This window comes from Equus przewalskii, chromosome 21 (genome assembly GCF_037783145.1).
Source record: "Equus przewalskii isolate Varuska chromosome 21, EquPr2, whole genome shotgun sequence".
NCBI classification, from domain to species: Eukaryota; Metazoa; Chordata; class Mammalia; order Perissodactyla; family Equidae; genus Equus; species Equus przewalskii.
The window spans coordinates 25,951,021-25,978,785 of record NC_091851.1 but is presented as its reverse complement, the minus strand read 5'-3'; the positions used below and the strand labels follow the sequence as shown (position 1 = coordinate 25,978,785).

The window sequence follows — 27,765 nt, the reverse complement described above, 5'->3', positions numbered from 1 at the left end:
TTTTTGTTTTTGCCATTTTGTTTCTGTAGGTTAATTCCTATATCCTGAAGAAGAACATGATCCTTATGACAAATAATTTCTATGCAGCAATCTTGGGATATGATGAGGTAAGATCATTTGCTAAGCCTTAGGGCGAACAGTGGCCTTCCATAACAAAGGGTTTTGATGAGAGTCTCTGAGGAAAGCTTCAGGGGCCATCACTGCGTGCCATTATGGCTTAGTATTTATTTCCTCATCTTCATTGACTCAGTAACTAGAATGAATGCGCCCCAGTTTGCCTGTGCTTAGGAGAGTGCTGTGCAATATGGGCAAGTCATTCAACTTGTCAGCATTTATTGAGTCCTGTGGGGTGCTGGATGGAGGGACAAAGGCAAATCAGTCACTGTCTCAGCCCCAGGTGCCTCCAGAGAGGGGAAGGCATAACACACCATTAGCACCATCTGCCAGACAAATCGCACACTTTTTTGACTTTAATTATAAAAGCAATACATACTTACTTTTATTTATTTATTTATTTATTTATTGAGGAGGATTAGCCCTGAGCTAACTAATCTGCTGCCAATCCTCCTCTTTTTGCGAGGAAGATTGACCCTGAGCTAACATCTGTGCCCATCTTCCTCTATTTTATATGTGGGACTCCTGCCACAGCATGGCTTGATAACAAGTACCTAGGTCCGTGCCTGGGATCCAAACTGGCGAACCCTGGGCCACTGAAGCAGAGCGCATGAACTTAACCGCTGCACCACTGGGCCAGCCCTAATACATACGTATTTTATTATTATTATTTTAAAAATTCATAAAACTGTTGAAGTAGAAAAGAGAAGGCCCCTTTCCTTTCCTGCCCAATTCTCTGCCCCAGAAGAAAATTTTGTTAATAGTCTATTGAGTGTCCTTCCAGATGTTATCTATGCATAACACGAGCACCTATGTATTTATTTTCTTTATGCAAATAGGAGTTACACTATACATACTATTTTGCAACTTGCTTTTTTAAGTGAACAAGGTATCTTGGGCATCCTTCCACATCAGAACATTTAGATCTATCTCATTTTTTTATTGTAAAATACACATAACATTTTAACCACTTAACCAATTTAACCATTTTTAAGTGTACATTTTAGTGGCATTAAGTACATTCACATTGTTGGGCAACAATCACCACCATCTATCTCCAGAACTTTTTCCATCTTCCCAAACTGAAACTCTGTACCTATTAAATACTATTCTCCCCTCCCCCTAGCCCCTGGTAACCACTATTCTGCTTTCTGTCTCTATGATTTTAACTACTCTAAGTACTTCATATAAGTGGAATCATACAGTTTTTGTCCTTTTGTGACAGGCTTATTTCACTTACCATGCTATCTTCAAGGTTCATCCATGTTGTAGTATCTGTCTCATCTTTTTCACCCCCAGATGTTATGGAAATTTCAAACACATAGAAAAGTTAAAAGAATGGTGTAATGAACATCTATGCACACCACCAGGATTCATCACACCTCATCTTTTAAACAAATCTTGTGCTTTTATGCTCATTTTGTGATTTAATGCAAGCATCACCCTTTCTGGGAAGCAGTCCCAGAACTTCCCCAGGCTCAGCTCATTACTCCCTCCCTGAACTCCACAGCACTTGCTGCATTAGTGTGAACTGTCACCCTGGCTGGGTGGGGATTTTCTTCCAGGTAATGGCAGTGTCTGCTGTGTTTGTATTTCTATTACCTAGCATGGTGGTTGGCACATGGCAGGTGAAGAGTGAGGAAGGGAAGAAATGCATAAAAGGATGAAAGTAAGAAACTAGAGTTCAGGTTGGCGGAAATGTTCTCAGCCTGAAGATAGTAATTAAAGCCAGGAGATAAGCTTACAAAAAATTAAGTTAAATGACTTGCTTAGGGTCCTAGGACTAGCTAAAATTGAGGTTTCCTGATTCCCAGTCCACCAGACAATCTGTTGTAAGAAAGCAATTTAGATTGCATACCCCGTACATCATTAATTTAGCATGAGCTTTGTGAGAGTGGATGGGATTTGAGAAATCTGCTTAAATCTACACATCAATTATTAAATTAGATACATTCTGATTTCAGAAACCTTACAGTGTGTAAAAGAATGAGGCTTAGAATTGAAGAAATATAATTCTCCTTTATTAGCATTTGTTTGAGGTCTTTATTACAGGTGGCTCAGTTGATCCCTCTTACCACTGTTAATAAAGATGTTCTGAATTGTCTCTCTTCTCTGTCCCCCATCCCATTCCATCGTGGCAGAGCCATCTTAAACATGCCCAATCACAAGATCACCTGGGGTGCTTTTTAAGTCTGATTCCTGAGCGCCTCTCTGAAGATTCCAGTTCAATAGGAGTGGGGCCTGGTAGTTCAACACGCAACCCAGGTGACTCTAAGAATGAGAAAGTTTGGGAAATATACTAATTACCTAGAAAAATTTTTAGAAATACCAGTGCTTGGGCCATATCCCCCCAAAAGTTCTGATTTAACTGGTATAAGTGAGCATCTGTAGTGGTAAAAGTTCTCCAGGTAATTTTAATGTGTAATTCTAGAGCAGTTTTTCTTAAATTTTATTGTGTATGTAAATCACCTAGAGACCTAGGTAAAATCTGAATTCTGACTCAGCAAGTCTGGGGTGAGGCCTGAGATTCCACATTGCTAACAAGTTGTAGGTGATGTGGGTATAGCAGTTCTGCAGTCCACACTGGGAGTCACAAGGTTCGAGAGCTGTGCTGTCTGATACTAGCCACATGGCTATTTTGGTTTAAATTTATTAAATAAAATTGAAAATTCAGTTCCTCAGTTGGGCTAGTTGCGTTTCAGGTTCTCATTAACCATATGTGGCTAGTAGCTGCTGTTTTGGACAGTGCACCTGTAAAACATCATCGTCACAGAAAGTTCATTGGACAGTGCTGTTCTTCAGCACCCCTTTCCTAGAATCTTGCTTAGACTGTGTCCCCGCCCTGAACAGTTTTGGAACCATCCTGTTTTCTACTATATTAGGTCCAAAGTCCTCCATGGAACTTCAGGCCTTTTGTGAACTGTCCCCATTGTGACATGTCCTATCACCCTTATCTCCCATTGCCCTCCAATGTGTAGCCTTCTCTTTGAGTGAAGCCATTTGCTTCACTGCCAGACAGACATGCTGTGCCTGATTGAGGCTTTCCTGGACACTAGGTGTAGGGGGCAGTAGCTGAATCTGTCAGCTTTGGACCTGAGGGCCTGGTTAATGGGCCTGGCACATTGTAGCTCCTTTTTTTCTAAGTGTTTAGTGAAATAATAATATTCTCTTTTGCTTAGAATGTCCTATAGCTTTCCAAATATTCTCCATTCTTTAAGGTCCCCTTCTCAGAGCTTTCCTTGACCTCTGGATCTGTGTTTTTTTACTCTGAATGTCAACATCCATCCATTCACCCATCCATTTAAAAGGTGTTTATTAAGGGCCTGCCATGTGCGATGCACTTGGAATATATTGGGGAATAAAACAAACATGGTCTGGTCCTTTCCCACGGGAGCTTACCTTCTAATTGGGAGATAGGCAGTAAACAAGTAAATAAATAAGTAATTACAAATAGAGTGCAGTGATAGAGAATAACAGGGTGAATATACTTAGTGTGGACTGGGAATGTCTCTGAGGGGTTGTCATAGAAGCTAAGACTGAAGAATGAGGAGCCAGCTATGTACAGAGTATGCCTCAGAGTCTCCCTGGGCAGATTAGCATTTGTTCATTCTCCGGGATTCAATTCTGTGCTGCTGTTTGATGTGCACTAGCTTTGTCCCTTCAACCAGATTGCAGGCTGCCTGTGAGCTGAGACCATATTGCTGTGATTCTATCTTCTCAACATCATGCTAAGCACATAGTGGTGTCAAATCAGTTTTCACTGAGACAAACTGCCACCCTAAATCCCGACCAGAGCCCTCTAGGGTCAGGACAGTCCCTTTGGCTTCCTCTCAGTTACGCTAGACCTAAGTGTCTTAATTTCCTGAAGGATGCTTTTTTTGTATCGTGAAGGATTGCAAGTAGGCACCCTAGTAGATTGTGGACAGATTGCTATTCAACCTAATGTTTGGCTTCCAGGCACCTCTTTTCCTGCTTCCTTAGTTTGAAATTTACACTCTCTCAGACCAGTCTCCCATTTTTTTTCACTGACTTACTAGCAGTATGGTGGAAAGAAGGCTAAAGCTGGGTTCGTTGATTTATTTGAACATTTTTATTGCACTCTCAGTCTATGCCAGGTACTGCATCCTAACTAGAGCTAGTCAGGCACCATCCCTTGACCTCACCAGTACATTCTGGTCCTAGTTCTACCACCAGTTAGCTAGATAACCTCTAAGCCTCAGTGTACTTATCTTTCAAATGGGGATAATAATATCTGTTCTTCTTGGCATACATAGTCATTAGGAACCAGGTATATGAAGGTACTCTGACAGTCTGGAACAGCCAGGTTATTATCACCGTTAATCTGAGTCTTGAATCATCCTTTTTTTCCCCAGCTGCTGAGGAACTCCTGTTTATAGGATTTGCCCCTTCTCAGCCCTATCTTACCCACCGCCAAGGCTGCCTATTTGCAGCAGGCCATGGCTCCCAGACTTTTGCTGTCCTGTGCTCTGTGCTCATTCTCCAAGTCCTCATAACGCCCACTCGCACTCCTCTCCCCTCTCTTATAGCACATGTGAGTCGCTGCCAGCAGCACCCTGGCACGCTCCTGGGGCACTTCAGACACAGGCAGGCTGTTGTGTTAGCAAATAGCTTGAAGAATGGTGATGTGCCTGAGCTTGTCCTTGGCTCCTGTCCCCATCTGCCAGAAGAAGCTGGTTTTCCTGACTCAGCCATTGTGCCAGGACAGTCACTTAAGCTGTAGAATTAGGGGGGTATTTAGCAGGGGCATTTGGAACAGGTGGACTGTATTTCCACCAAACTGTCAACACCCCATACTGGACATGGCCCTTCCTGGCAGCAGACCCGAAGCCAGACCTCATGTACCATGATACCCCAGCCCACAACATAATGTTGAATAAATGATCCTGGGTCTTTGTGTAATGATTCACCACTTACAGACTCTTTTATGGCCATTATCTCTTAATTGTCACAACAACTCTCAGGGATAGGTATTATGCTTGTGTAGCTCATAAGAAACTGAGGCTCAGGAGGTCTAATGGCTTTCCAAAGGCTACATAGCCGTCAAGTGACAGAGCTACCATTTGAACTCAGGTGGTCTGATCCCCAAGTCCCACTGTTGTTTCAACTATATTCATGGCTGCCTGCCAAAGCAAGCTCCTAATCTTTGTATCTGACATATTAAACTTAACACCTTTACATTACCTTGCTTTTAATTCAAGGATGCTATGAGAAGGGCAAGTATTTTCATCTCTGTTTAATAGGTGAGAAGGTTGAGACTCAGGTTTAGTGAATTGCCCACCATCACAGAGCTTGACAGTGGCAGAGCTAGGACTTGATCTGACCTTCTGACTCCTAGTCAGCACATTACCTTGGCACCTTGGTACCTGGACAGAACAACTTCTCAGGGCCTTTGCCTTCAGTCACCCTTGCCCCAGGAAACAAGACCCTCCTCCCTCCATCCCTTAGAGGTCTAAGTTAGAAAATGGCCCTAGTTCGTGGCCTAAGCGCTGATTAGCGTCTGTGATGTTTGGCCTTTCCAGTAGAGCTCTCCTGTGTGCCAGGAGAGACAGTGTTAGACACATACACACACATACACACAGACTCTCAGCATTCCCATGGCACAGGAACAGCCTGTTTCTCTACTAAAGGAGAGGCTGGGCCATCCAGAGCTAGCCCAGAGTTGGGTGACAGTGAGGTCAAGGTGCCCAGCTCCCTTCCCCAAGGAGCCAGCTGCCCTGCATATGTGTATTCTTGACTAGCAGAGCAGTGCAGTTCACTCCCACCTCTATTCCTGGGAAAAAGTATACACTTACCATACTCCAAGCTCATTCTTTATGGACAGCAGTGGAACCACTGCTGCTACTGTTTCTCTTCTTAAGCCTTTTAAGCATTGCCTGGGCTGGGTGCACTGCAGTAGAGTACAGGGAGTGGTGGTGTGGGAGGTTCAACCAGACCTGAGCTCCATCTCTGCATTAACCTTAGCCAGTCAGTTGACTTTTCTGAGTCCCGTATCCTTCTATATAAAATGAAGGGCTTGGGCTAGATGCTTTCTGATTACCCCTTCCAGCTCTACTGTATCGCTGCCCCATTTCTCTCTCATAGTATCTGTGAGGTCCTTCTGAGCTGATTCTGTGGTTGCTAGCATGTTCACGATATCCTCAGCTTTTGTATCATGGCTCTGAGATACTCTCTGGAAGACCAATTGTTATACTTTCTGTTCCAGGGGCTCCTTTCAGATGATCATGGGCTGGCTGCTGCCCTCTGGAGAACCTTCTTCAACCAGAAATGTGAAGACCCTCGACACCTTGAATTGTTGGTGGAGTATGTGAGGAAACAGGTGAGCAGCCCTTCCCCTCCTCTCCGGAGTCTAATGGAAAGCAGGTCCTTCCTGAGGTCTGTGGGTGCTGGACTTTCACAGGATCATGAGAGGCTGAGTTCCCAGAAGCCAGTCTGAGGGAATTCTGACCCAATCATGTCACACCAGGCACCAGTGAAGGGCATCTTCTGTGTATCCAGCCATGAGCTTGGCCAGGGGTTGGAGAATAGGAATGGAAGAACAAGCAAAGGCACGAGTAGTCTCCTGCTCTCAAAAACTTCTAGTCATTTATTCACTACACATTTGATTTGTGCTAGATCCAGGGCACACACAATCCTATAAGACATGGGCATGGGGAACAGTGCAGCTACCCACTGCAACCCCCCTTCTGTACCCGCTTTGAGCCCCAGGATTCATGTTTCCTCATCCTGATTTCTATCAGGACTTGGCTCCAGGTAGCATTCCAGACATCTCTCAAGCCTCTTCCTGCTGAGTGCTATCCACAGTCAAACAGGGTCCCCCTGGTTTGTTCCTTACCCTCTGGCTCCTCAGGGCTCTGATGCCAAAGCTTCTAGGAGAAAGCTCCAGAGTGAAGACTGCTTAGCTACATAGTTTTCCTTGAGCCCATGAAGAATTCACTCCTTGATCTCTCTGCCCACCAATCTTGTATTGATGGGAATCTCATACTTTATAGATGAGTGAGTTGAATGGCAGGGAAGAAGAACATAGAGGCTTTTCCAGGGTCTCACAATGAGTCAGCCTGCACAGCTGGCCTAGAACCCCAAGCTGGGTGATTCATGTAGCCACTAGAAGCCTCAGCTGCTCCAGACAACTCATCAGCTCAGGCTGTCCCATGAGTCACACCTTTGCTTCATGGGCCTGGACCCTGGAGCCGAAGGGGCCTCACCCCACAGTTATTCTTTTATTCACCTGTGTCCATGGCCTTCAAGCCTCCAAAAGCTAGGAGAGGGAAGGCCAAGCCCCAACTCTTGAGGAGAAGATAGGGCCAACAGGACCCAGGGCCCAGAGCTGGCCCAGTATGTAAAAGCCACATACTGAGGCTCTTCAGACCCAGTGGGTAGAGAACCCCAGAAGCCAGGATTTCTGTTTGACCCTTCTTCAAATCTGCTAGAGCCAGGGAGAAGGCACTGTGGCCAGAGGGCTCCACCCACAGAGAATTCTGAGACTCACACTGTTGACTGGACTCGCCCTCAGACAGGAGTAGCAATTGGCAAAGCAAATGCTATGTTTTCTGAGAGACCAGCTTAACTTTTCCATCTGCCATGGTGGGGTTGTGCCAGGGGCTCCGGGGGCCCTAAAGGAAGGGGCCAGCCACCCTAGTGCCCCTATAAGAAGTCTCGTATGGCCCCAGTGAGAGGCAGGCAATAGGAAAACAGTGACGGGGCTCTTAAGGAAGCAGGGAGCTTTATGGGGACCCAGTTCAGTCAGCAAACCTTTTGAACACCTACTGTGTCAGGTACTCTGTGGAGAAAGCAGAGATTAATAAGACCCAGTCCTGCCCCCAAAAATCAGCTTATGGTTTGGCGAGGAAACCAGTCAGATACAAGGCTAACCCTGGAAGAAGTCAGTTTGTGATATAATAGAGGTAGGAACAAAGTGCTGTGGAAAGTCAAAGAAAGGAGAGACTAAATCTAAGGGGGTAGACCAGGGAAGACCAGGAAGCTGGGCCTTGAGCGGACTCTAGTCCTGTGCCATGATACTAATTGGGGTGGTAGGTGGCCCAAGACCCAGTCAGAGGTTATTTTGTGATTTTCAACTCAAGAGATGGGCAAAGTGATGGCATTAGGGACAGAAATGGAGTAGTTGGAAAGAGGGGTGGATTTTAGGGAAGATATTGGTTGATCTTGCACTGGAAGATAGCAGGACATGTGGAAATCTAGACCTGAGGTATATGTGAGAGACTAGGACTAGGATTGAGTTTGAGGGTCAGCAGCCTGAAGATGAACAGACAGGAGGGAAGGAATTCTTGAAAGAGGGAGACAATCCAAGGCCTAAGATGAGGGCTCTGGACTCCTGCCCCCTTCTTTTCCCCCCAAATGCCTTCTCACTCCAAAATAGAGCCTCATCTTTCTGAATCCAATGCTGATTCCTGCTCTGATCCAGCTCTCACCCTATATTTTGCCTGTCCACTTGAAAGCATTTCTCATTCTGTTGCTCTCCTTACTAGCAGCAGCCTGGGGAATCCTCCCAGAGACCATCTTTACCTCCTGAGACTCAGCCATTCATTAGCTCACCTGCCTCTTGCAGAATTGCTCGACCACACCTCCCCTGCGGCTGCTTGTTTTTTGTCACAGGTGTACCCTCTTCATAGCGCTGTTCAAGGGCATAAACTGCCCCAGCCATCCTAGAGTGGTGAAGCTGGGGCCCACTAACTGTGGGGTCAGGGCTCACTAAAGGACAGTAGAGGCATACATATTAAAAAAAAAAAAGTTCAATGACTAGCAGTGTGCATATATCATTTAATCTTTTCATGAGTCCTGTGGAGTACAGGTTACTGTCCTCTCTGTCAGACAAGGGAACTTAAATCTCAGAGAAGGGAATTGGTTCACCTTGGGTAACACTGCTACCCTGAATAGATAAACAGGTGCGTGTGCGTGCAGACACACACTTCAAGGACATGTTTCCTTACCCCTTCTACATCCTCCTTAGCAAGTTCTTTCAGTCCAGAAAGTCAGGGCTTATGTGTCTATCCGTTCAGAGGTGTGATGGGGAATTCCCTAAAGCCTTCCCAATGAGCTTTCCCAGTGATTTGTTTCTCTGAACCTTCTTAAATGAAATAATCTGAGAGATCAGAGACCCCCTTGGCCTGGGAGCTGGGATGGTCAGAAGTCCTCCTTGCCCCCTCCCCTTCCTCTCCTTTGGGACGCTGGTTCCTTATGCCATCTCACGTCAGTCCTGCCCTTGTCCCTTTCCTCTGTTCCCTGCTCTGTCTTGCAGATGCAGTACCTGGACTCCATGAATGGTGAGGATCTGCTTCTGACAGGGGAGGTGAGCTGGCGCCCTCTAGTGGAGAAGAATCCTCAGAGCATCCTGAAGCCCCATGCCCCAATTTATAATGACGAAGGTCTTTGATGGGCTGGTCCCTCCAAACAGCTGCTCATCTGGACTTGAGGAACTGCCAGGAGAGAGGTGCCTGTTTGGCCCAGGACTGTGCAGAAAGTGGCCTGAACTGACCTTTGAACAGCATCTGTCAAATATATGGCCCCATTTGTGTTGATTTTCCTCTTAGTACCCAGGAGTTTGATCTGGTGGGGTACAGTGCTGGGAAAACCCTTGACTCTTATAGGGTGTCCTCTCCCTCAAGAGAAGCCCTGAGAAAGAGCTCCCCAGCACCCATTCCCCAAGTCCCCTCCATCAACCATGTGATTGACAGCTTTTCCCAAAGGCCGCAGAAAGGATGGGAATAGGTTAGAAAGGGGCACCCCCACCAAGGGTCCACTGTGGCCTAGGAGTAATGCTGCTGACCCCAGCAAGATGAGTAACCATGCTCTGTCCTCTGGCTCTGAGCTGTGGGCTTGAGTTGGCCATTAAAAGAAACAGAGGGTTTATCTCTGCCATGGCTCTTCTTTATTCCAGGGTCTTTTAGAAACTTAGGTAGTGGATGCCATAAGCTGAGGAGCACCGCTTGGCTCAGCTAGTGATGGGGGGGCAGGAGGGTGTCAGGAGGGTCGCTACTGCTGCTTTTGCCTCCAATTCATGGACATGTCACTGATCTGACACAGGCACAGCCTGCTAGGCTCTGTCGTCTGGGGCCCGGGAGGCTCCTGATGTCATTTGGAAAGAGGTCTCAAGAACAAACGTCCCTTTGTCACCCCGTATTGAACCAAGTGAGGAATATGCCCTTTTTCCTCTCTTGGCTCCTCCTTATATGAGATACTGGGGAGAAGAAGAGAACATTCTTCCTGGTTTAGTTGTACCATCCCAGGACCCAGTCCCATGCCCAGCTTTCTGTCCCCTTCCCAACTTCTGGAGCATGTGCTGCAGAGCCACCTCGGTCTGAGCACTTGAGGACCAGTCTCTTCCTCTCTATGAGTATGGGTCATCGCTTGGGGAATTTTCTTTTAAATTGGAGAAAGGAGGTGGGGAACCAAAATGCCCCTCCCTCCCCCCATCAAACTTCCTTCATTTAACTTGCTATAAAATGAGTCATATAAAGAAACTCTATATGGGTGAGGTATAGCCCACTTCTGTGAAAACATTACAAATCAAACCGCCTTCTCTGAGTTTACTTAAGATGCTTTTGTTGCGAGCGGAGCTCTAGAGTGAAGCCTCCTCTGTGTGTGTGAGATAATAACACCTTGTAACTCATTACAGCTGGGCACTATTTACATAAACCAGAGCTGAGCCAGGGAGGAATTTGCTGATTAATTTATTTTTAATGGAGTGAAGTATACCATGCACCAAAATAAACTTTACTGTGTGTACCTAACTGCTCCTGGAATGGATGGAAAAATTAATGGAACAGATTTTGGCTCCCAACTCTACACATTAATTCATATATAAAAGTTATTTGAGCCTTAACCCATTTGCTGCCCAGGGCAGCTCCCCAGCCACAGATCCCAGCCCACAGCACCAGTTCAGCTACTGGGCTTGCTTTAGAATCATGAAGTCTCAAGATTTGGAAGGAACTTTAAAGGTCATTTAGTCCAGCCCTGGTCCAGAACTTGACTCCGTTTCTCAACATTCCAGTTGGCCTATGTGCATACAGGCCCTATATGAACATCTCCAGCAGCAGATAGTCTCTTCCTGCAGAGCCAAGTCCTGTCTCCATGAGATGAGTAATTGTAAAACACTGAAACTTAGAATACGGAGCCACGTTTCAAAAAGCCAAATCGGATGTATCATGTCTGTGATGTCCCAAAGCCCTCACTTCCTGGCCGTCTGTGTCTTTCACTGCCCAACCCCCCTTCCCTTCTAGATCAAATCCAGGCTTCTCAGAGGCTGCAAGGCTCTCTTAATTTGACTCCTGCTTGTTTCTGTGAGTCTCTAACCCATTTCTTCTCTGAGCACACTGAACCACTGGGGTTACCTGAAGAGACTACCCTGTGTGTTTCCTCTACCTATTATCCTCTCCATTCTTCTTCTGACTAAAGAAATCCTGTGTGTCCTCAAATACTTCCGCCCTAGGTGGTATCCTCTGTGAAACTGTTTTACATCCCTACCTCCATCCTGCACTGGGAGCTCCTTCAGAGTGGGCACTGTGTTTGGGTCGTCACCTTTGTTTTTCCACTGCCCAGCAGAATCCCTGGCTCATGGCAGGCATCAGTGTAAGCTTTGATAAATGAAAGAAGGAATGAATGACTAAGTCATCAATCACTATCACTACAAGCCCAACAAAAAAGTCCCTGTCTGGACCTGTCTCTCAGCTTTGCCTACAGTTCAGCTTATTTTAACAATTCAGTATGAAGTACCTCCTTTGGCCTTCCTTAGGAATCAAAGCCAAATGTGCTTTCTATGGCTGAATGCTTTTGTATTGTAAATTGTTGTTATACAAAACAAAGGAAGGATGTGGTTTCTTGCCCTCAGGGAGACTGCTCTCTAGGGATAATTTTGTCATTTATCTGTACTTGGTATACTTCCAGAAGAGATCGCGGCAAATTAAGAGACACAGTTACAATAAAACTGCAAAATGATTAAAACAGCGTTTAAAAGATAAGTTGTAACTATTGGGAGGGAAGAGAGGGAAAATAATCATGTTAGAAAACCTAGGCTGCTAATAACCAACTTTCATGTGACTTTTTGGGTCATTTATAAAGTATTTTAGGTGCATTCTCTCACAGCAGTCCTGTAAAATAAGTATTATCCTCATCCTTCTTATTATCCCCTTTACACAGGTGAGGGGACTAAGGCTCAGAGAGGCCTGGAGAGTTTTCCAGGGTAAGAAGAGGCCAAGAGTGCCTCAGCCACATCTTCCCTCCCCGGGCGCTTGTTCTCCCCCATCCCACACTGCCTCCCGCAGGCCAGCGAGGGAATCTGCAACAGTATAAAACGTCCCTCGGAGCTTCCTGGCAGCCAAAGGCAGAAACCAAAAGGTTAGGTAGTTTCCTTCCCATTGGCACGGAAAAGGAAGTAGACTTATTCATTAGGAGAAACAAATGTTTTCCTTACTCTTCAGAGAAGAATGTATTATGGGGTTATTTTTAATGAGAAACACTGAACAATGTAGTAAACAGTACCCGTAAGATTTGTTTCACCTAAAAATTTAAAAATAATAAATAATTGCTATTTCTTACATCAGGCTGAGACTAAAGCCCAGGCCACAATTCAGCCAATATTTTTTGCATTTCTGTTCTGTGCCAGACACTGGTATTTTCACTTATCTCATTTAATCTTCAGTGACAATTCTGTGAAGCAAGTGTTATTAAGCTTATGTTATAGCTGAGGGAAACTGAAGTTCCCTGGTTCACTGCTTTTAGTTCTAGAAAAGGAGTGTTAGGTGGGAAAGGGTCAGTTGTGCTACAATTAAAAAGTAAAAGGAAACCTAAAGCCACATGGGCTTGTGTGAGTACATACACATACAAACAGGAAAAATCAGAACAAAGGGTTAGAAATCAGAAAAGCCTTGAAGGGAGTTGGGACATAAAGGATGGGCACAGTTTAGGTTGGTGTAAAGAAAAACAGGAAGCGAGGGGCTGCCAGGGCAAGGCACAGAACAGGAAGCTTTTCAGACTCAAGTGGACCAGCTGAGTTGATTGCTAAGGGAAGAAAAGGTTGCACAGAGCCAAGGGGGACCATGGATGGCAGTAGCCTGGGTAATGCTGCATCTGACAGGCAACAGGGAGCCACTTGCGTTCTTGGTAAGGACTGTGACCTGATGGAGTGAAGATGCACAGCCATGCACAGGGTGGATTGGCTCAGGAAGGGATTCTAGCCATCTAGGCTTGAGGGTTTAGGGGGTTATTGTAGGAATTCAAGGGGAAGTTCAAACCCCAGAGACATTTCAGAGAAAAACATCAACAGGACTTGCCTCACTGTACATGGAGCCTGAAGAAAGGGAGAAGTCCAGAGCTCTCCTGGGAACTGGGAGATGGTGATGTCTGGCAGAAGAGGGAAACTTGAAAAGAAGAATCCTCTTTGTATTGTGTTGTTGTTGTTTTGAAGTGCTAATTACATTATCCTATGAGATAGAGCAGGGATTATTGCCCCATCATGCAACAGAGAAACAGGTCCATTGAGAAGAAACCACCTGCTGTTGCAAGGTGACCCTCTAAGCAAAGCTGAACAGTCTCATGTCTTCTGAGCCCTACTCCATTGCTTTTGGTACACATTGGTTGTGTCTGTATGGGTAGCTAGTCTGGTGGGAGACTTTAGATGGTAGAGATCCCCAGGGAGGGCAAGGGTATAGGGCAGGACTGGACCTCAGGGGATGATTAGGACTGAGGGGCTAAGGACTTTGGTCTTGTCTTGGGTATAGAGGGGCCACTTGAAATCATGAAACTGGACAAGCTCCCTGAGGTGAGTTGTAGAACATAGACCAGGGACTGGGGTGGGCTTGGGGGAAAGCATTCACAGCAAGAGGTAGGGAGAGCAGGAACCGCTATAGGGAGTAGAAGCCAGGGAAGAGGAGAGAGCTTCCAGAAGGGGGCAGCTCTTAATGCTGCATGCTGCAGAGAGTAGAGGCCAGGGAGTAAGGTAGTGAGGCTTAAGGGCTTTAGACTAGTCCAGGAACAAGATTTTTGAGAGAATACAGATTGCAAAGGGTTAAGAATGCAAGGTATAGCAGCAGCTGTGGTATCTTGGGAGGTGCCTGGCTGAGAAGGAATGGAGAAAAATTGGACAGGAGTTAGGAGACCAGGTTAAAAACTAAGGCATCTTCAGCACAGAAGAAAGCCGAAGATGTGCTCGGAGGTTGGGGAGGAGTCTGATTAAATGTAAAGCACTTAGTGGAGTAGGAAACTTCCCATAAATGTTGGGAATTGTTATTATTAGATCCCTTTGGAAGTGGAAGCCTGGTCTTGAGAACAAGGGCTAGGCTTTGGAGGGGAGGAAGGAATCCTTTTCTGAGACCAGAGATTGGAGGACAGGTCTCAGATTGAGGTTGAGGTGAGGGCTGAGAGGAAAGGGAGAGCTCATGCTGATCTTGATGCCCAGGGAATCTGGAGCTTATCAGCCATTGGAGTGAAGTGGGAAGAACAGGAGCCAGCAGGTTTGTGGGCAGAGAATGTGACAGTCCCAAAGTGGTTGAACTCTTCCCTTAGGAGCAGTCCTATACTTGTTGCCTGCTTCTGCCCACTTCTAGCCTTCTCCCCACTGCTTCCCACCATGGCTTGCCCACCCTCTCCACTGAGTTTGGCCTTAGGGAGGGGTAGGCCAGACCCCAGGCCTCTGGTGGCGATCCTCTACTCACTCACCCTTGCCCCAGTAATAACTACTCATCACAAGTTTTTTGTGGCTTCCAGGGGATTTCCCTTGAGCCATGCTGGTGAGCCTAGAACCAGACCCTCACCAAGTCAAGGATCCTCCTCCCCTCAGTTGAGGGGAGAAAGGGTCCTGGAGATCCCAACTGGAGAATTTCCAGGGAAACAGTGTTTAATCACTGACCTGTAATGCCAAAGAGTGACAGGATGCAACGTGACCACTACAAGGGACTTGGAGACCTCCAGCCCAGCTGTCTCACTTTACAGATGGGAGGCTGAGGCCCTGAGAAGCTCATGTAAGGTTTCATATTGGGAACCAGAACCCGCAGGCCTTTGTTGGCTTGCTCCTTCCCTTTTTTTCTCTTTCCCTATGGCCAGAAACAGCTCCTTCACCTCCCAATTACCATCTGGCAAAGAGCCTGCCACAGGGCTGTTTCCTAGTTGGGGGGTAAGGGTGTGGGGTCGGGGCATGGTTCCTCTAAGGTTCCAGAATGGGTCATGAGCTCTAAACCCCAACACTGGTTTATACCTCAGCTTAATTTGTGGCTTATAATTATGAGTCTGCCTTCCCCACTAAACTGTGAGTTCCTCCAAGGCAGAGACCAAGTCTTACTCATCCTTGGGACTACAGTGCTGGCCTAAAGAAGGCATTAAATACATGTTTGAATGGATTGGATGGACGGAGAGGGGATGGGATGGGATGGGATGGGGAGGGAGAGGTGGCTGGATCAATAATGTTGTGGGCTTAAGAGGTTAATAGGTAATATCTCTTCCCCTCCCAAGTTCAGAATAAATTGAGAAGATACAAGAGACAAACAGATGGACATCAAAATGGTGGCTTTACCAGTCTTTCTATTTTTTTAAAGATTGGAACCTGAGTTAACAACTGTTGCCAATCTTTTTTTTTTCTGCTTTTTCTCCCTAAATCCCCCCAGTCATAGTTGTATATTTTAGTTGTGGGTCCTTTTTGTTGTGGCATGTGGGATGCCGCCTCACCAGGGCCTGATGAGCGGTGCCATGTCCACGCCCAGCAGAGTTTGTGAACTTAACCACTCGGCCACCGGGCTGGCCCCTTTACCAGTATTTCTGACAAAGCTGATTGGAGAAGGTAGCTTTTGCTCTGGCCAAATGGCCTTGCTAATATCCTCCCCAAACTAAACATGCCCCCCTTACCCCCGAAAGGGCAGACCTCTCCCTGTGCAGGGGCAGAATCTCCTTTGGAAGTTTACCATGTAGATCAATGGAAAATATGCTACCTTTTGCCTACAGCAGAATGAAAAAAAAGAAAAATCCAGGATTATTTGAGCCCAACTTCTTCCTAAGCCACCAATCAGATAAGCCATTCCTCCTCCCCTAGGGAGGAAGGAGCAAGTGAGGAGGCAGAAGAGGGAGTGGTTCTCTCACACTTCCCCTCCCGCTCCTGGAAGGTGGAGTGGGAATTACCTCTCTTTAAGAAACATGAGGAGTGGGGACAAGTCCCCCACCATTGAATGGGATGAGGTGGATGGATGGATACAGGGGGTGGAAGGAAGGATGTGGCAGAAAAGGTGAGACCCCCATTATCACAGTGTCTCAGACCCTTTCTGAAATAGAATGCCAAAATTCTCATGACTTGTGGTTCCGCTTGCCGGAATGCCCATCTGTGTATGCAGAGTGGAGAGAGGACCTTGCCTCCTGTGAGCTGGAATAAGAGGCCAAATCTCAGAGCCATACTCCACAGATGTGGCCCAGGGACCATTTTCACCTTCAGGGCCAGCCTTTGGTCTAGAAGGGTCCAGAGACTGACCAGGAGGAGCTCCTTTGGTCACTGCTTCATTTGTCTTCAGGCCTTCACTGAGCCCCTGCCCTTTCACAGCTGGAAAAGCTCTGGAATTCAGCATTTAATGAGCTACTACTGCTCTCAGTCAGGCACTTTATGTAGAGTAGCCCATTTATTCCTCAGAACAACTTGATGAAGGGGGTAATGTTGGTCCCATTTTACAAATCAAGCCACTGTGACTTGTTGTGATTGTTTAACTTGCGCATTAAGTGCCAGAGCCAGTGTGACCTCCTGAAGGCCTGTGTGATGCTCAGGGACAGTGAACCACGTCCATCTGGGTTGTTTCTGGGAGTTTTGTGCTTTGGACCACTCTCTCCCTGGGGGACTACTTCCAAACTTCTCCTAAAATGTCAGTCTAGGAATCTTGCAAACCTCTGTGCAGTCATCTTTGCGATGAGAGCCAGCCTCTTAGCAAGGTCCTCTTCAGAATGCGGCTCCAGGTGGCCTTTCTGGCAGACCTTTCCCTGCACTGGCACCCCTCCTTCCTTCAATAGGCATGCTCTTAACCCTCTAGTCCTCCAGCCTGGAATGCCCTGCTTGCCATTCTGCACATCTTGAAATCTTTTTCATCCTTTAATACCCTACTCAAGCCAACCTCTGGGAATCCTTACTACTTGTCCCCGAATCTCTAGCTTTTAAGTCTCTTTGCCTTGATTCAAGGGATTTGGGCACATTCTGGGCTCCCCTATTTGTCTTGGCTGGTCCTCCCCAGGAACCTTGTCTCCCCTGACCCAGCGATGCCACACTAAAGTTGTGTAGCAGTGTTGGCACCAGAGCAGCCTGCAGCTGAACAGGCTGCAGCCCAGTCTCTGCTCCCACCACCCCCACATGACAGTCACCTGCCCAGGCGCCACTTGGCTTTTAGAGACAACAGACAAGGCTAAATGGCCCCCAGGATGGCAGAATGATGCCAGGCAGGCGCCTGACACACCTCCTGGACAGGAAAATATTTTTCTTTCTCCTAATAACAGTTATTAAGGGGCCTGTGCTCAACACTGTAGCCAGGGTTTGGGCTTACTTGCCTGTATGGCTCCCATCACCCTGGGACCCCACCCCTAGGCCCAGCCCCAAGGCCAAGATCTCCCTGCCTACCCTCCCATTGCCTTTTACGCACTCAGCCCAGAGGGTCAGCCAGTCCTGCAGCTATGGGAGATTTGATTTGATTTATACGCTTTTGTCATCAGGGTGTCAGGGATCCCTGAGAGCCCATTTCCCTTAAACTCAGTCTCCCCATCCCTGCCCCTCAGTTGAGCTCCCTTGTACATGCACCCAGTACCACAGTCCAGAGTTAGGATCAAAGACCACCTCCACCACCCAGACACTCATACACACAAGTAGGTCTGCTCCCAGACATGCACATGTGAGCACATATACACAGATGTGCACATGGGTAAATAGACACTGATGCATGGCTAGATACTTAAAAACAGCCAAGCAGGCACGCAAACATCACAAATAGTACGTACAAGTGCATACATGCACAGATACGGTTATGCGTAGGTATATGTATATATGTTGAGTTGAGCCATATGAAATTGCCAATATTCAGTGGTTTTTTACTTTGAAAAATGGAATCTAATACAAACATGGGCATCAGGGGAAATACTCAAAAATACAGAGCCAAATTTTTACACCCATGTGTAGGCATCATTCACAATAGCCAAAAGGTGGAAAGAACCCGAGTGTCCATCAATAGGTGAATGGATAAATAATGTGGTATATATACAAATGGAAGATTTTTCAGCCTTAAAAGGAAGGAAATTCTGACATGTGCTCCAACATAGATGAACCTCAAGGACATTATGCTAAGTGAAATATGCCAGTCACAAAAAATCAAATACTGTATGATTCCACTTTCCTGAGATACATAGAGTAGTCAAATTCATAGAGTCAGAAAGTAGAGTTGTGGTTAGCAGGGGCTGGGAGAGAGAAGGGAATGGAGAGTTAGTGTTTAATGGGTACAAGATTTGAGTTGGAGAAGATGAAAAAGTTTTGGGAGATGGATGGTGGTGATGGTTGCACAGCAATATGAATGTACTTAATGCCACTGAACTTAAAAATGGTTAAGATGGTAAACTTTATGTTATGTATATTTTACCACAATTAAAAATAATTCTTAAAAAGAGCCCAAACTACCATTAGAAAGACTTATGCCCACTGAAGGCATAAACACAGGAACTCAGCAACACAGAAACATGCCTGCCTCCCCTCCCAGGAGCACTTCTCTGACCCAGATAAAGGCCCGGGTCTTCCCCTAAACAAATCTGGAGATAAGGCCCTAATGAAGGCTCTGCCACCTCAGCTAACCCCACAGCTCATTACCTTCCCACAGTCTGGCTCTGCTTACTCAACCCCCTTCCCCTCACACAGCCTCCCCACCCCTAGGGAAGAGCCTCCTTAGAGTGCCTGGTGCTCCAATTTCTGCCCCTGCCCCTGCCCCTGGGATGGGATGGAATGGCCTAGTACTTAAGATCTTGGTGTCCGGCTCTCCCCTGCTTCCTTAGGTCCCTCACTTCTAGGGTCCTCAAAGACAAAGCCCCAGCCCCATTCATCTTTGGTCCCAGGGCCCAGCTCCATGTGGGGAGCCCCTAAATCTTCCTGTCCCCCTGCTATGTGTGTGTTGGGCCTGATGTGTGAAGCTCTGTGGTCATAGAAGAACCTGTATCTGGTGTGGATGTGATCACAGACCAAGTAAAGCAAGTGCAGTCAGTACTAAACTAGGGTTGTGAGACATGGCATTAGGTCTCCTGCTCTTCCGGCCCTCCTCATTGGACCCGATACCTCCATAGAAAGGTGGTGCCTTGAGCTGTCACTGCACCACTGTGACCACTTCTGCTTGGCCTGCCTCCCTAACTAGCTGCCATGTGCTGACTCGCCTTCTCCAGAGCAAAGCCTCTCACCCATGCTACAGAAGACTCTAGGACCATGGCCTCTGTTGGGGGCAGAGAATAGAAACCAGCCTGCCCTGTTAGCCTCCTGGCTTTGCAGTGTGTCCCCCATCCTCTGAAACAAACTTTCTCACTAACTGTTTAATACTCAGACCCTGAGAGGAAGAAGGCAGAGGTCTACCCCTCACCAGGCCAAGAGCTTCCCTAAAATTGAGGATGTTGGAAACATAGCCATCTGGAACAGCATTTCTCGGGTGTGGGCCTCAGCCCATTGCCCCAGGTGCACAGGGCCACTTGTTAAAAAGCAGGATCGAGAAACCTACTTAGACCTTCTGGATCAGAATCTCAGGTGGATAGAGCCTGGAGATCTGCATTTTAACACTTCTTGGGGACCAGGGTGACAGCCACTGCTCTAGACCCTTGGAAGATGGGCTCAGAGCCAGGGTGGGGGTGGAGCAGGGTACTGTCAATGCCACAGTTATGGGAGTGGAGAGTATCAGGGCCATTATAGAAGCAAAGAGAGGCCCAGAAGGGGGACAGATAGGTGTTGATGTCCTTGGCAGTTCTGTGTGACACTGTTCAGCTCTTATTTGGGGCCTGTGTGCAGGTGTGCCAAGGCTCGTGATATCCGTCATGGTATGTTTGGGGTTATGGCTAGTCTCTGAATTAGTGTTTGGGTCAGTTTACGTGAGTTTGATAAAAAGTGTGTGGTCTGCATATATCAGCCTGTAATCTATGTGTGTCAACTGTCAGTATGTCAGTAAGCCCATCTGCTTGTGTGTTCACTTCTTTATCTTGGTGTCTTGAGTCATTTATCCACCCTGGTGTGTCTGTGCATGCGTGTGTGTGCTTGCGTGTCCCTGAGCAGGCCCAGGCCCCTCTGCACCATAATCCAACCTCCACTGGGGGTCTGTGGTCAGGATTTGGAGGGAACTTGCTAGGAGCCTGGTGGAAATGGGGCAGGTGATGCTGGGGTGGGGCAGGGAGGGCGCAGGAGTGTGTGCTAAGGACTTGGCGCTGCAGTTTCCCTGGGCGGGCGAGTCCCAACAGCGGGCAGGCAGGTGAGGCTGACCTGACAGGTTCCAGAGGCCAGGGGCAATGGGGTGGAGCATGGCTCTGACTTAGGCTGGCAACAGGTTTGGGGCCCTGCCACACAGGTCAGGCAGGCAGGAGGTGGTTGTGCTGGTATCTTCTTCCTGCTGCAGCCAGCCCGAGGTGTAGGCCATGGAGCCTGCTGGAGGGTGAGGGCAGCCAGGTGGGCAGGCAGGTGGGAGGCCTAGGTCCTGGAGGCCTGGAGGCCTGGAAGCCTAGAGCATGGCAGGACCCCTTCGGGGCCGGGTGGAGGAGCTGAAGCGGCCATGGTGGCGGGAAAGCTCACCACTGGTGCTACAGCACAGCGAGGCGGCCCGGCTGGCAGCTGACGCCCTCCTGGAGCGGGGTGAGGCCGCCTACCTGCAGGTCATCTCTGAGGAGCGGGAGCTGCCCTTTCTGAGTGCCCTGGACATGGACTATATGACCAGCCACGTGTGTGGGGGCCCTGAACTCAGTGAGGCCCAGGAACTGGAGGCCTCAGGGCCCGACCACCTCAGCCTGCTCTCCGAAGTCACCTCAGGCACTTATTTCCCCATGGCCTCCGATACAGATCCCCCAGACCTGGACTTGGGCTGGCCCGAGGTTCCACAGGCCACGGGCTTCAGTCCCACACAGGCTGTGGTCCACTTCCAGCGGGACAAGGCTAAGAACATCAAAGACCTTCTGCGTTTCCTCTTCAGCCAGGCCCGCACGGTAAGGAACTCATCTCCTCAGACATTCATTTCACAGATGTGGAAACTGAGGCCCAGGGAGGGAAAGGGACCAGCCCAAGGCCACACAGCAGCTTAGGGGCAGCGTTGGGACTAGAACCTCTGGCATCTATCAGATCACAAGCTCCTGGAGGGTGGGCGTGTGTTTTATTCACCTTGGTAAGCCCTTGGCACTCCAGAACATTATGGATAAGCGTAGACCAGGGGATGGGCCTCAGGGACTCCACAAAGCCCTGAAAATGCATGCAAAGTTGTGCATATTGCAGGGAGGTGTGCTTTCTGCATCGTTCTTGGGAGAGGGTCCAGGGCCTCCATCAGATTCTCAAAAAGGTTTATCATCCTCAAACTAAGAACCCCAACATAGAAAACCTATGAGCTACCCCCTTGACTTACAGAGGAGGACACTGAGGCCAGAGAAGGGCTGGGACTGGCTCACAGAGGTCCAGTCAGTTGGTGAAATAGAGCTCAGGGAGAAGGAAAGGGGTCCTGACTCCTGGCACATGTTCCCAGCCACACCTCACCCCTCATGCACTGTATCTCCAGCTGGGCCTAAAGCAGGGGAGGGGGCACAGGTGCCTGGGCCTTAGCATGACCTTGAGGGCTGGGCCTTTAGCTCTGCACCAAAAGGAAAGAGGAGTGAAGGCTGCTGGGCTCAGGGATGGGGAGCAGGGGCCCAGGAGAAAGAGAAGTGGGAGCAGGTTGGGGTGGTCCATGCCTCAGAAGGCTCCAGCTGCAGACTAGCACAGCTTCACTCCTGGAGCCCTGACCTCTGACCCAGGAGGCAGGGGAATGGGTCAGATGACCCCAGGCAGGATTTGAGGTAGGTTAGTCTCAATGCCCTAGTCTAGGGTAGCAGCCTGTAGGGCTCCTGCTGCAGAGATCAGGAACCAGGATGCTGGGATCCCACTGTACGTCCAGAGCCTCCCTGGCAAGCCCACCTGCCCCCAGGCAGGGGAGGGCCAGGCCTGATTGGCACCGGGAATGGGGTTATTATTGAGGTGGCTGCTGTCATCACCCCTGCGCCTTTTGATCTTTCCTGCCTGTCCTTGTTCTCCCTACCCCTGGCCAGGCCTGTGCCGTGGACTAAGCCATCCCCCAGTGCTTTGCCTCCTCACCCCCCATTTAGACCCCCACCTCTGGGTAGAAGCCAGACTTCCGCTCTGGGCTGTCCCTGACTCAGAGTGGCCTTGGGAAGTGCTTCCTTTTCCTGTAGCCCAATGTCCTCCTTTGTTAAGGAGGCAGCAGGAAAGGAACATTTATTGAGCTGCTGTTGTGTGTTGAGTATTTTCACATTTAATTCCCCATAACTCTGAGATGTAGCCATCATCTCCATTTAACAGATGAGGAAGTTGAGGCTCCCAGAGGTGAAGCAACTTGCCCAAGGCCATATTACTCGGAAGTAGCTGAGTTTAGGTTTGAACCCAGTTCTGTCTGGCTCCAGAGCTGGAGTGCTTTGCTCTTTACCTCCTGCTCTTGGCCTGAACTGGGAGAGGAGGTTCTCACAGCAGATATGCAATGGGAAGGGGAAGTTGGGGGCTTGGCGGTACTAAGGAGTCTTTCAAGGCTTCTCTGAGGCAGCCCATTATATGAGGGAGGCCACAAGCCCCAGCCCTTCCACTCAGCAGAAAACTTGGTCCTACTTGGCATGGGTGGAAGTGAGGGAGTCCGTGGGTGTAAGATGTCACACCAGACCTCTGCAGCTTCACTAGGAAACTGAGGCAGGTAAGGCAAAGGGCACTGAAGAACCCAGTAACTGGCTTGCAGAAGATTCTTGAGAAGAGAGCCTCAGACAGACAGTCCCTGGGCCAGAGCTAGGGCTTGAGCTAGTGGGGAGAGTGTGAGGACCTAGACTGGGAACCGGGGTCTAGGTTATGCTTCTGACAACTCGCACTCTGGGCCTCAGTTTCCCCATATACGGAGTGGAGGTTTAGACCAGTGCAGTTGATCCACAGACATCTTTGATAGTTAACATTCTGTCCTCAGAAAAATGCACACCAAAACTTTCAAACAACTTCTGGGGGTTCAAGACAGTGACACCTCCCTGTGTCTGAGTTAAGAACCCCGAGCTAGGTCATCGCTAAAAGCCCTTCCAGTTCAGGTGTTCTCTTGGGCTCTGGCCTCCTGTTCTTCAGTCATGTGCTTTTGCTAGGATCCCAGCCCTTGCCCCTGGGCTGGGCAGTGCCCCGGGCAGGAATGATCTTTCCCCTCCCTCCTTCAGGTGGTGGCTGTGGTGATGGACGTATTCACCGACATGGAGCTTCTGTGTGACCTCATGGAGGCCTCGAGCCGGCGTGGTGTCCCTGTCTACCTGCTCCTGGCTCAGGAGCACCTGAGGCACTTCCTGGAGATGTGCTACAAGATGGACCTCAATGGGGGGCACCTGCCGGTCAGTGAGGGACAGGGGCAGTAACCAGGGGATGGGGTGGGGCGTCAGGGAGGGCAGAAGAGTCAGTTGGGTGGTCAGTGAACAGTGGGGGTCAATGGGAGTGAGGGACCGGGTTTCCTTAGCTGCTTAAGGTCAGAGGCCCCATGGGATTTAGACATGGCTTGAGCCCCATTCTCTCAAGGTCACCCCCAACCTCCCTCCCTCCCTCCTTGGCCCAGAACATGCGTGTGCGGAGCACGTGTGGGGACATGTACTGCAGCAAGGCAGGCCGCCGCTTCACAGGGCAAGCCCTGGAGAAGTTCGTCATCATCGACTGTGAGCAGGTAGTGGCAGGCAGCTACAGGTGAGCAAGTGGAAGGGAGGGGAGAGGGGCTTGGGGCTGGGCCACTGGCTGGCGAGGGCACCTGGGATCTGGCAGCTTTGAATGTCCTTCATTCTTCCAACGTGGACTGAGCAGCTGCTGTGTGCCAGGCATTGTGCAGGGCTCAGGGAATAGTGCGGGGAGGAAGGCAGCCCCAGGCTGGGCCCTGGAGGAGCTCACTCTATGGAAGGATTACTTTAATGCCCTTGGCATAGAATATAACTACTGCAGCTCAAAAATGGAGGGACTTTTGGGAACCTTGCCTATGGTCATTTTTCTGATGGGAAAGTTGAAGCCCTGAGATAGGAAACCAGGTGCCCAAGTCCACTAAGCAGAGCTAGGACTAGCAGACTCTAGAGTCAGAGCTCTGCCCCCTCACTTGAGCTCTTGTGGTGGTGGAGTTGACCCAGTGTCTTGGTATGCTCCCCTTGTTGTGACTCCTGCCTAGCCCCAGGGTCCTGACCTCAACCCTCTGTCCCTAGCTTCACCTGGCTTTGCAGCCAGGCCCACACTAGCATGGTGCTGCAGCTGAGGGGCCGCATTGTGGAAGACTTTGACCGGGAGTTCCGCTGTCTGTATGCGGAGTCACAGCCTGTGGAGGGCTTCTGTGGTGGTGATGATCCCCTGTCTCCCCGGGCACCGTGCCCTCCCACAGTGGCCTTGGCCTCCAGGCCCCGCATCCCCAGTGCCACATCCTCATCGCCCTCCAGCACCAGCCTCAGCAGTATCAAGCACTCACCTCTCATGGGCCGTTCCTCCTACCTCGCTCTACCAGGAGGCAGTGGCTGCAGTGACATGGGTATGGGGTCCTCATCCCCGGGCCCTGCCCATGGTGAGGCCAGTGGCCAGCCCTCTCTGCAACGCCAGATGTCAGACCCTAATCATGGCTTCCTCCCAGGGCCCTACAGGGCCAACCTAGGCAAGCTGGGGGCATTCCCATGGTCCCAGTCCTCCCCTGCCCTCAACCACAATAGTGCCAGCCCCTTGACCCTGACAGTGAGGTCACCTCTGCTCCCTCTCCCGCGCCTTCTCTTCCCCTTCCCTCGGGGTGTCTCAGCCCTGTCCAAGCTACCGGAGAATGGGCTCCCAGGAAGCCGGGAGCCCAGCCCCACACGAGGTCGCTGGGTACCTGGCACAGCCCTGGAGACGGTGGAGGAGAAGAAGGTGTCTCTCAGTCAGAGCCACGGCCAGCTGGATCTCCTTGTCCCCTTCTCCAGAGCCCGAGAAGAAGGAGGCCCTGATTCTGGGGTTACTCCCAACTCAGGTTCCCTTTGGCCTGGTGAACAGGCCACAGAGGACAGGAGGTTGTTCCCAAGCCAGAGATACAGCCAGATGGATATCCTGCCTCGGGCCCAGGATGGCAGGGGTGCCCCTGAATCAGGTTCCCCCAGACCTGGCGATCAGACTCCAGAGGACAAGAAGCTATCCCCAAACCACGGTCACGGCCAATTGGACCTCCTGGTACAGTACCCCAAGGCTGGGGGCTCCAGAGTGCCTCCTGAAGCCAACTCCTCAGCCAGGGCTGGCAAGCAGGGTCCAGATGAGCGACGGCAGACCCTGGGCCACAGCCAGCTGGACCTCATCACAAAGTTTGGCCCATTCCGGGGCGAGGGGCCTGGGCCCAGTGGTCTCCCTGGACCGAGTCCTGCTCGCAAGGCTGGAGTGGGCTCCGGGGATGAGAAGCGGCTGACTCTGGGCCACAGCAAGCTGGACCTCATTACAAAGTATCATCAATTGCAGGGCACCAGGCAGGGACCTGACCCTGGCCTTCCCGGGGGCCCCACAGGTGGCCATGGCAATGGCAGTAGCAATGGCCTGCTTGAGGATGAGAAACGACTGACCCTGGGTCACAGCAAACTGGACCTCATCACCAAGTACAACAAGTCCAAGTGCAAGCTGCTCCGAAGCCGCTTTGAGTCCTAGTCCTGCTCCCAGCAGAGACATGTCCCTGCTCCATCCACTGAGTCTCTAGACTTGCTCAGGTCCCAGACACTGTGTTGGGAGCTTGGGCAGGGGCTGTATGGGGAGGAAAGGATATCTAGAAGCCCAGGTGAGACACTCCCTGGGCTCAGGATTCTTGCTTATACACACACACACACACACACACACACACAGGGAAATGGAACCCACAGTTACTGGGCACCTGTCATTTGCCTCTGTGCTGGGCACTTCACACCAGTTACTTCTCATCCTTCATCCTCACAACGTTCTACAAGATAGATCTCTTGTAGGTATACAATTCTACGATCATAGATACTATCTTACTTATTTTGTTAATGTGGAAGCTGAGGCCCAGAGAGTTTGATGACTTGCTTGGAATCAGGTCCAAGTAAGTGGCAGAATAGGGGCTCAAACCTATGTCTCTGACTCTTAAGATTATGTTTTTGCACAGACATGACACACAATATCAACAGTTCACATGTCCCCATGCACACAAAATACACACATCACAGAGATGCCTCAAATGCCTGCACAATATACACAGCACACTGACAGGGTTCACACCCACAAACTGTATGCCCATAGAAACACACAGTATGTACACATAGATCGAAGTGATAGACCAAAACACTCAGAGTTCTAGTTATAGGTACTCAATGTCATTTGGTTAAATGAATGGCACAAAATATATACATTCAGTGTACACTGTAGACCCCTCAGGATCCACAGATCATAAGTATGCATATAATCATACACACACAAACATGGAGGTACACACGCACCAACCAGTATCTTCTTGAACCTAAGCCTTATACTGGGCATGCCATAGGGCTGACAAATAAATCAGGCTCAGTCTCTGGGAGATGAGGATTAAATGTACAAACCATTGGTGAGCAAGACAGCTGTATCTAATTAAAGGCTGACCAGTGAAAGAGGGTGGTAGAGAACAAAGGGCAGAGAGTCGTGGTGACAGTGGAGTAGTGAGTAAAGTTCCTTAGAGGTGCAGTTTTTGAGCCAGGCCTTGAAGGATGGGGAGGATTTGGACAGATGGAGGAGAGAGTTAGAGGAATTCCTGGTAGAGGGAACCAGGTGAAGAGAGGCCAGCAAGAGGACTGAGGCAGTGGATGAGATGACCTGGGGAGGACAAGTGAAGATGTGGATACCCAGACACTCTGACACACACACATCATTTTGCTGAATGTCCCTAGAAGCACAGTCTCTGACAGGTTGTGGGTCCTTTTCCTGAGCTCACCACCTGCCTGGGAGATATACATGATTCAAATCAATAAAGGCAGATATGCTATGACCCAGCAGCAGCCTGGTGTTTTCTGAGGGTGGCAGAGTTATAGAACTGCACGTTGGGGGCAGGGGAAGGGCACCATTCATGCTAATTATAGAGGGCTCCCTGGGAGAGAGTGGATGGCCTCAGGAGGACTAGGGGGAGGCCAGGGGCTGCAAACCCCCTGTGCCCTGTGATGTTCTGAGAGACCCGGGGGCTTTTGTAGATTCTGCAAAAGGTGGGCCAAGTTCATCTCGTCCACAAGAGTATATCCCTTGACTGCCACCATCAGTCATGGAGACAGAAAGTGGCTGCTGAATGAGTGATCAAGCATGTGCAAGAGGCACATACATAGTGAAAACCAGTCAGCTCCCACACCCTTGCCCACTTTGGACTCTCCCCCTCTAACCTCTCCCTAAGACCCTGCTTTATCCATCCTCCCCTCTCTCCAATACCTTCTTCAGCCTTGTTTCCTTTATTT

General features: G+C 49.2%; 2 protein-coding genes across 4 annotated transcripts in view; both read left to right on the top strand.

Annotated features, from left to right (window-relative positions):
• The window catches only part of UQCC1 (ubiquinol-cytochrome c reductase complex assembly factor 1), a 94,453-nt gene extending 83,573 nt beyond the window's left edge, over positions 1-10,880 (top strand). Inside the window, exons 8-10 of one of the 2 annotated variants that reach the window (XM_008525469.2) lie at positions 30-107; positions 6,338-6,451; positions 9,389-10,880. In XM_008525469.2, coding sequence (XP_008523691.1) covers positions 30-107; positions 6,338-6,451; positions 9,389-9,523 — 327 coding nt within the window. In that variant the 3' untranslated portion in view covers positions 9,524-10,880. The remainder of the gene's footprint in view (positions 1-29; positions 108-6,337; positions 6,452-9,388) is intronic. The other variant, XM_070588189.1, reaches the window with a different exon arrangement.
• An 8,358-nt stretch (positions 10,881-19,238) lies between these two features.
• On the top strand, positions 19,239-27,315 carry FAM83C (family with sequence similarity 83 member C). Of its 2 annotated transcripts, XM_070588186.1 has the most exons (5): positions 19,239-21,300; positions 23,536-23,703; positions 23,922-24,046; positions 24,547-24,863; positions 25,122-27,315. In XM_070588186.1, exons 1-5 carry the CDS (start codon positions 20,830-20,832, stop codon positions 25,985-25,987), a joined length of 1,947 nt encoding a protein of 648 aa, XP_070444287.1. In that variant the 5' UTR covers positions 19,239-20,829; the 3' UTR covers positions 25,988-27,315. The 2 variants fall into 2 exon arrangements, with proteins under 2 accessions (XP_070444287.1, XP_070444286.1); XM_070588185.1 differs by having other exon boundaries at positions 24,547-27,315.
• The last annotated feature ends 450 nt before the right edge of the window (positions 27,316-27,765 follow it).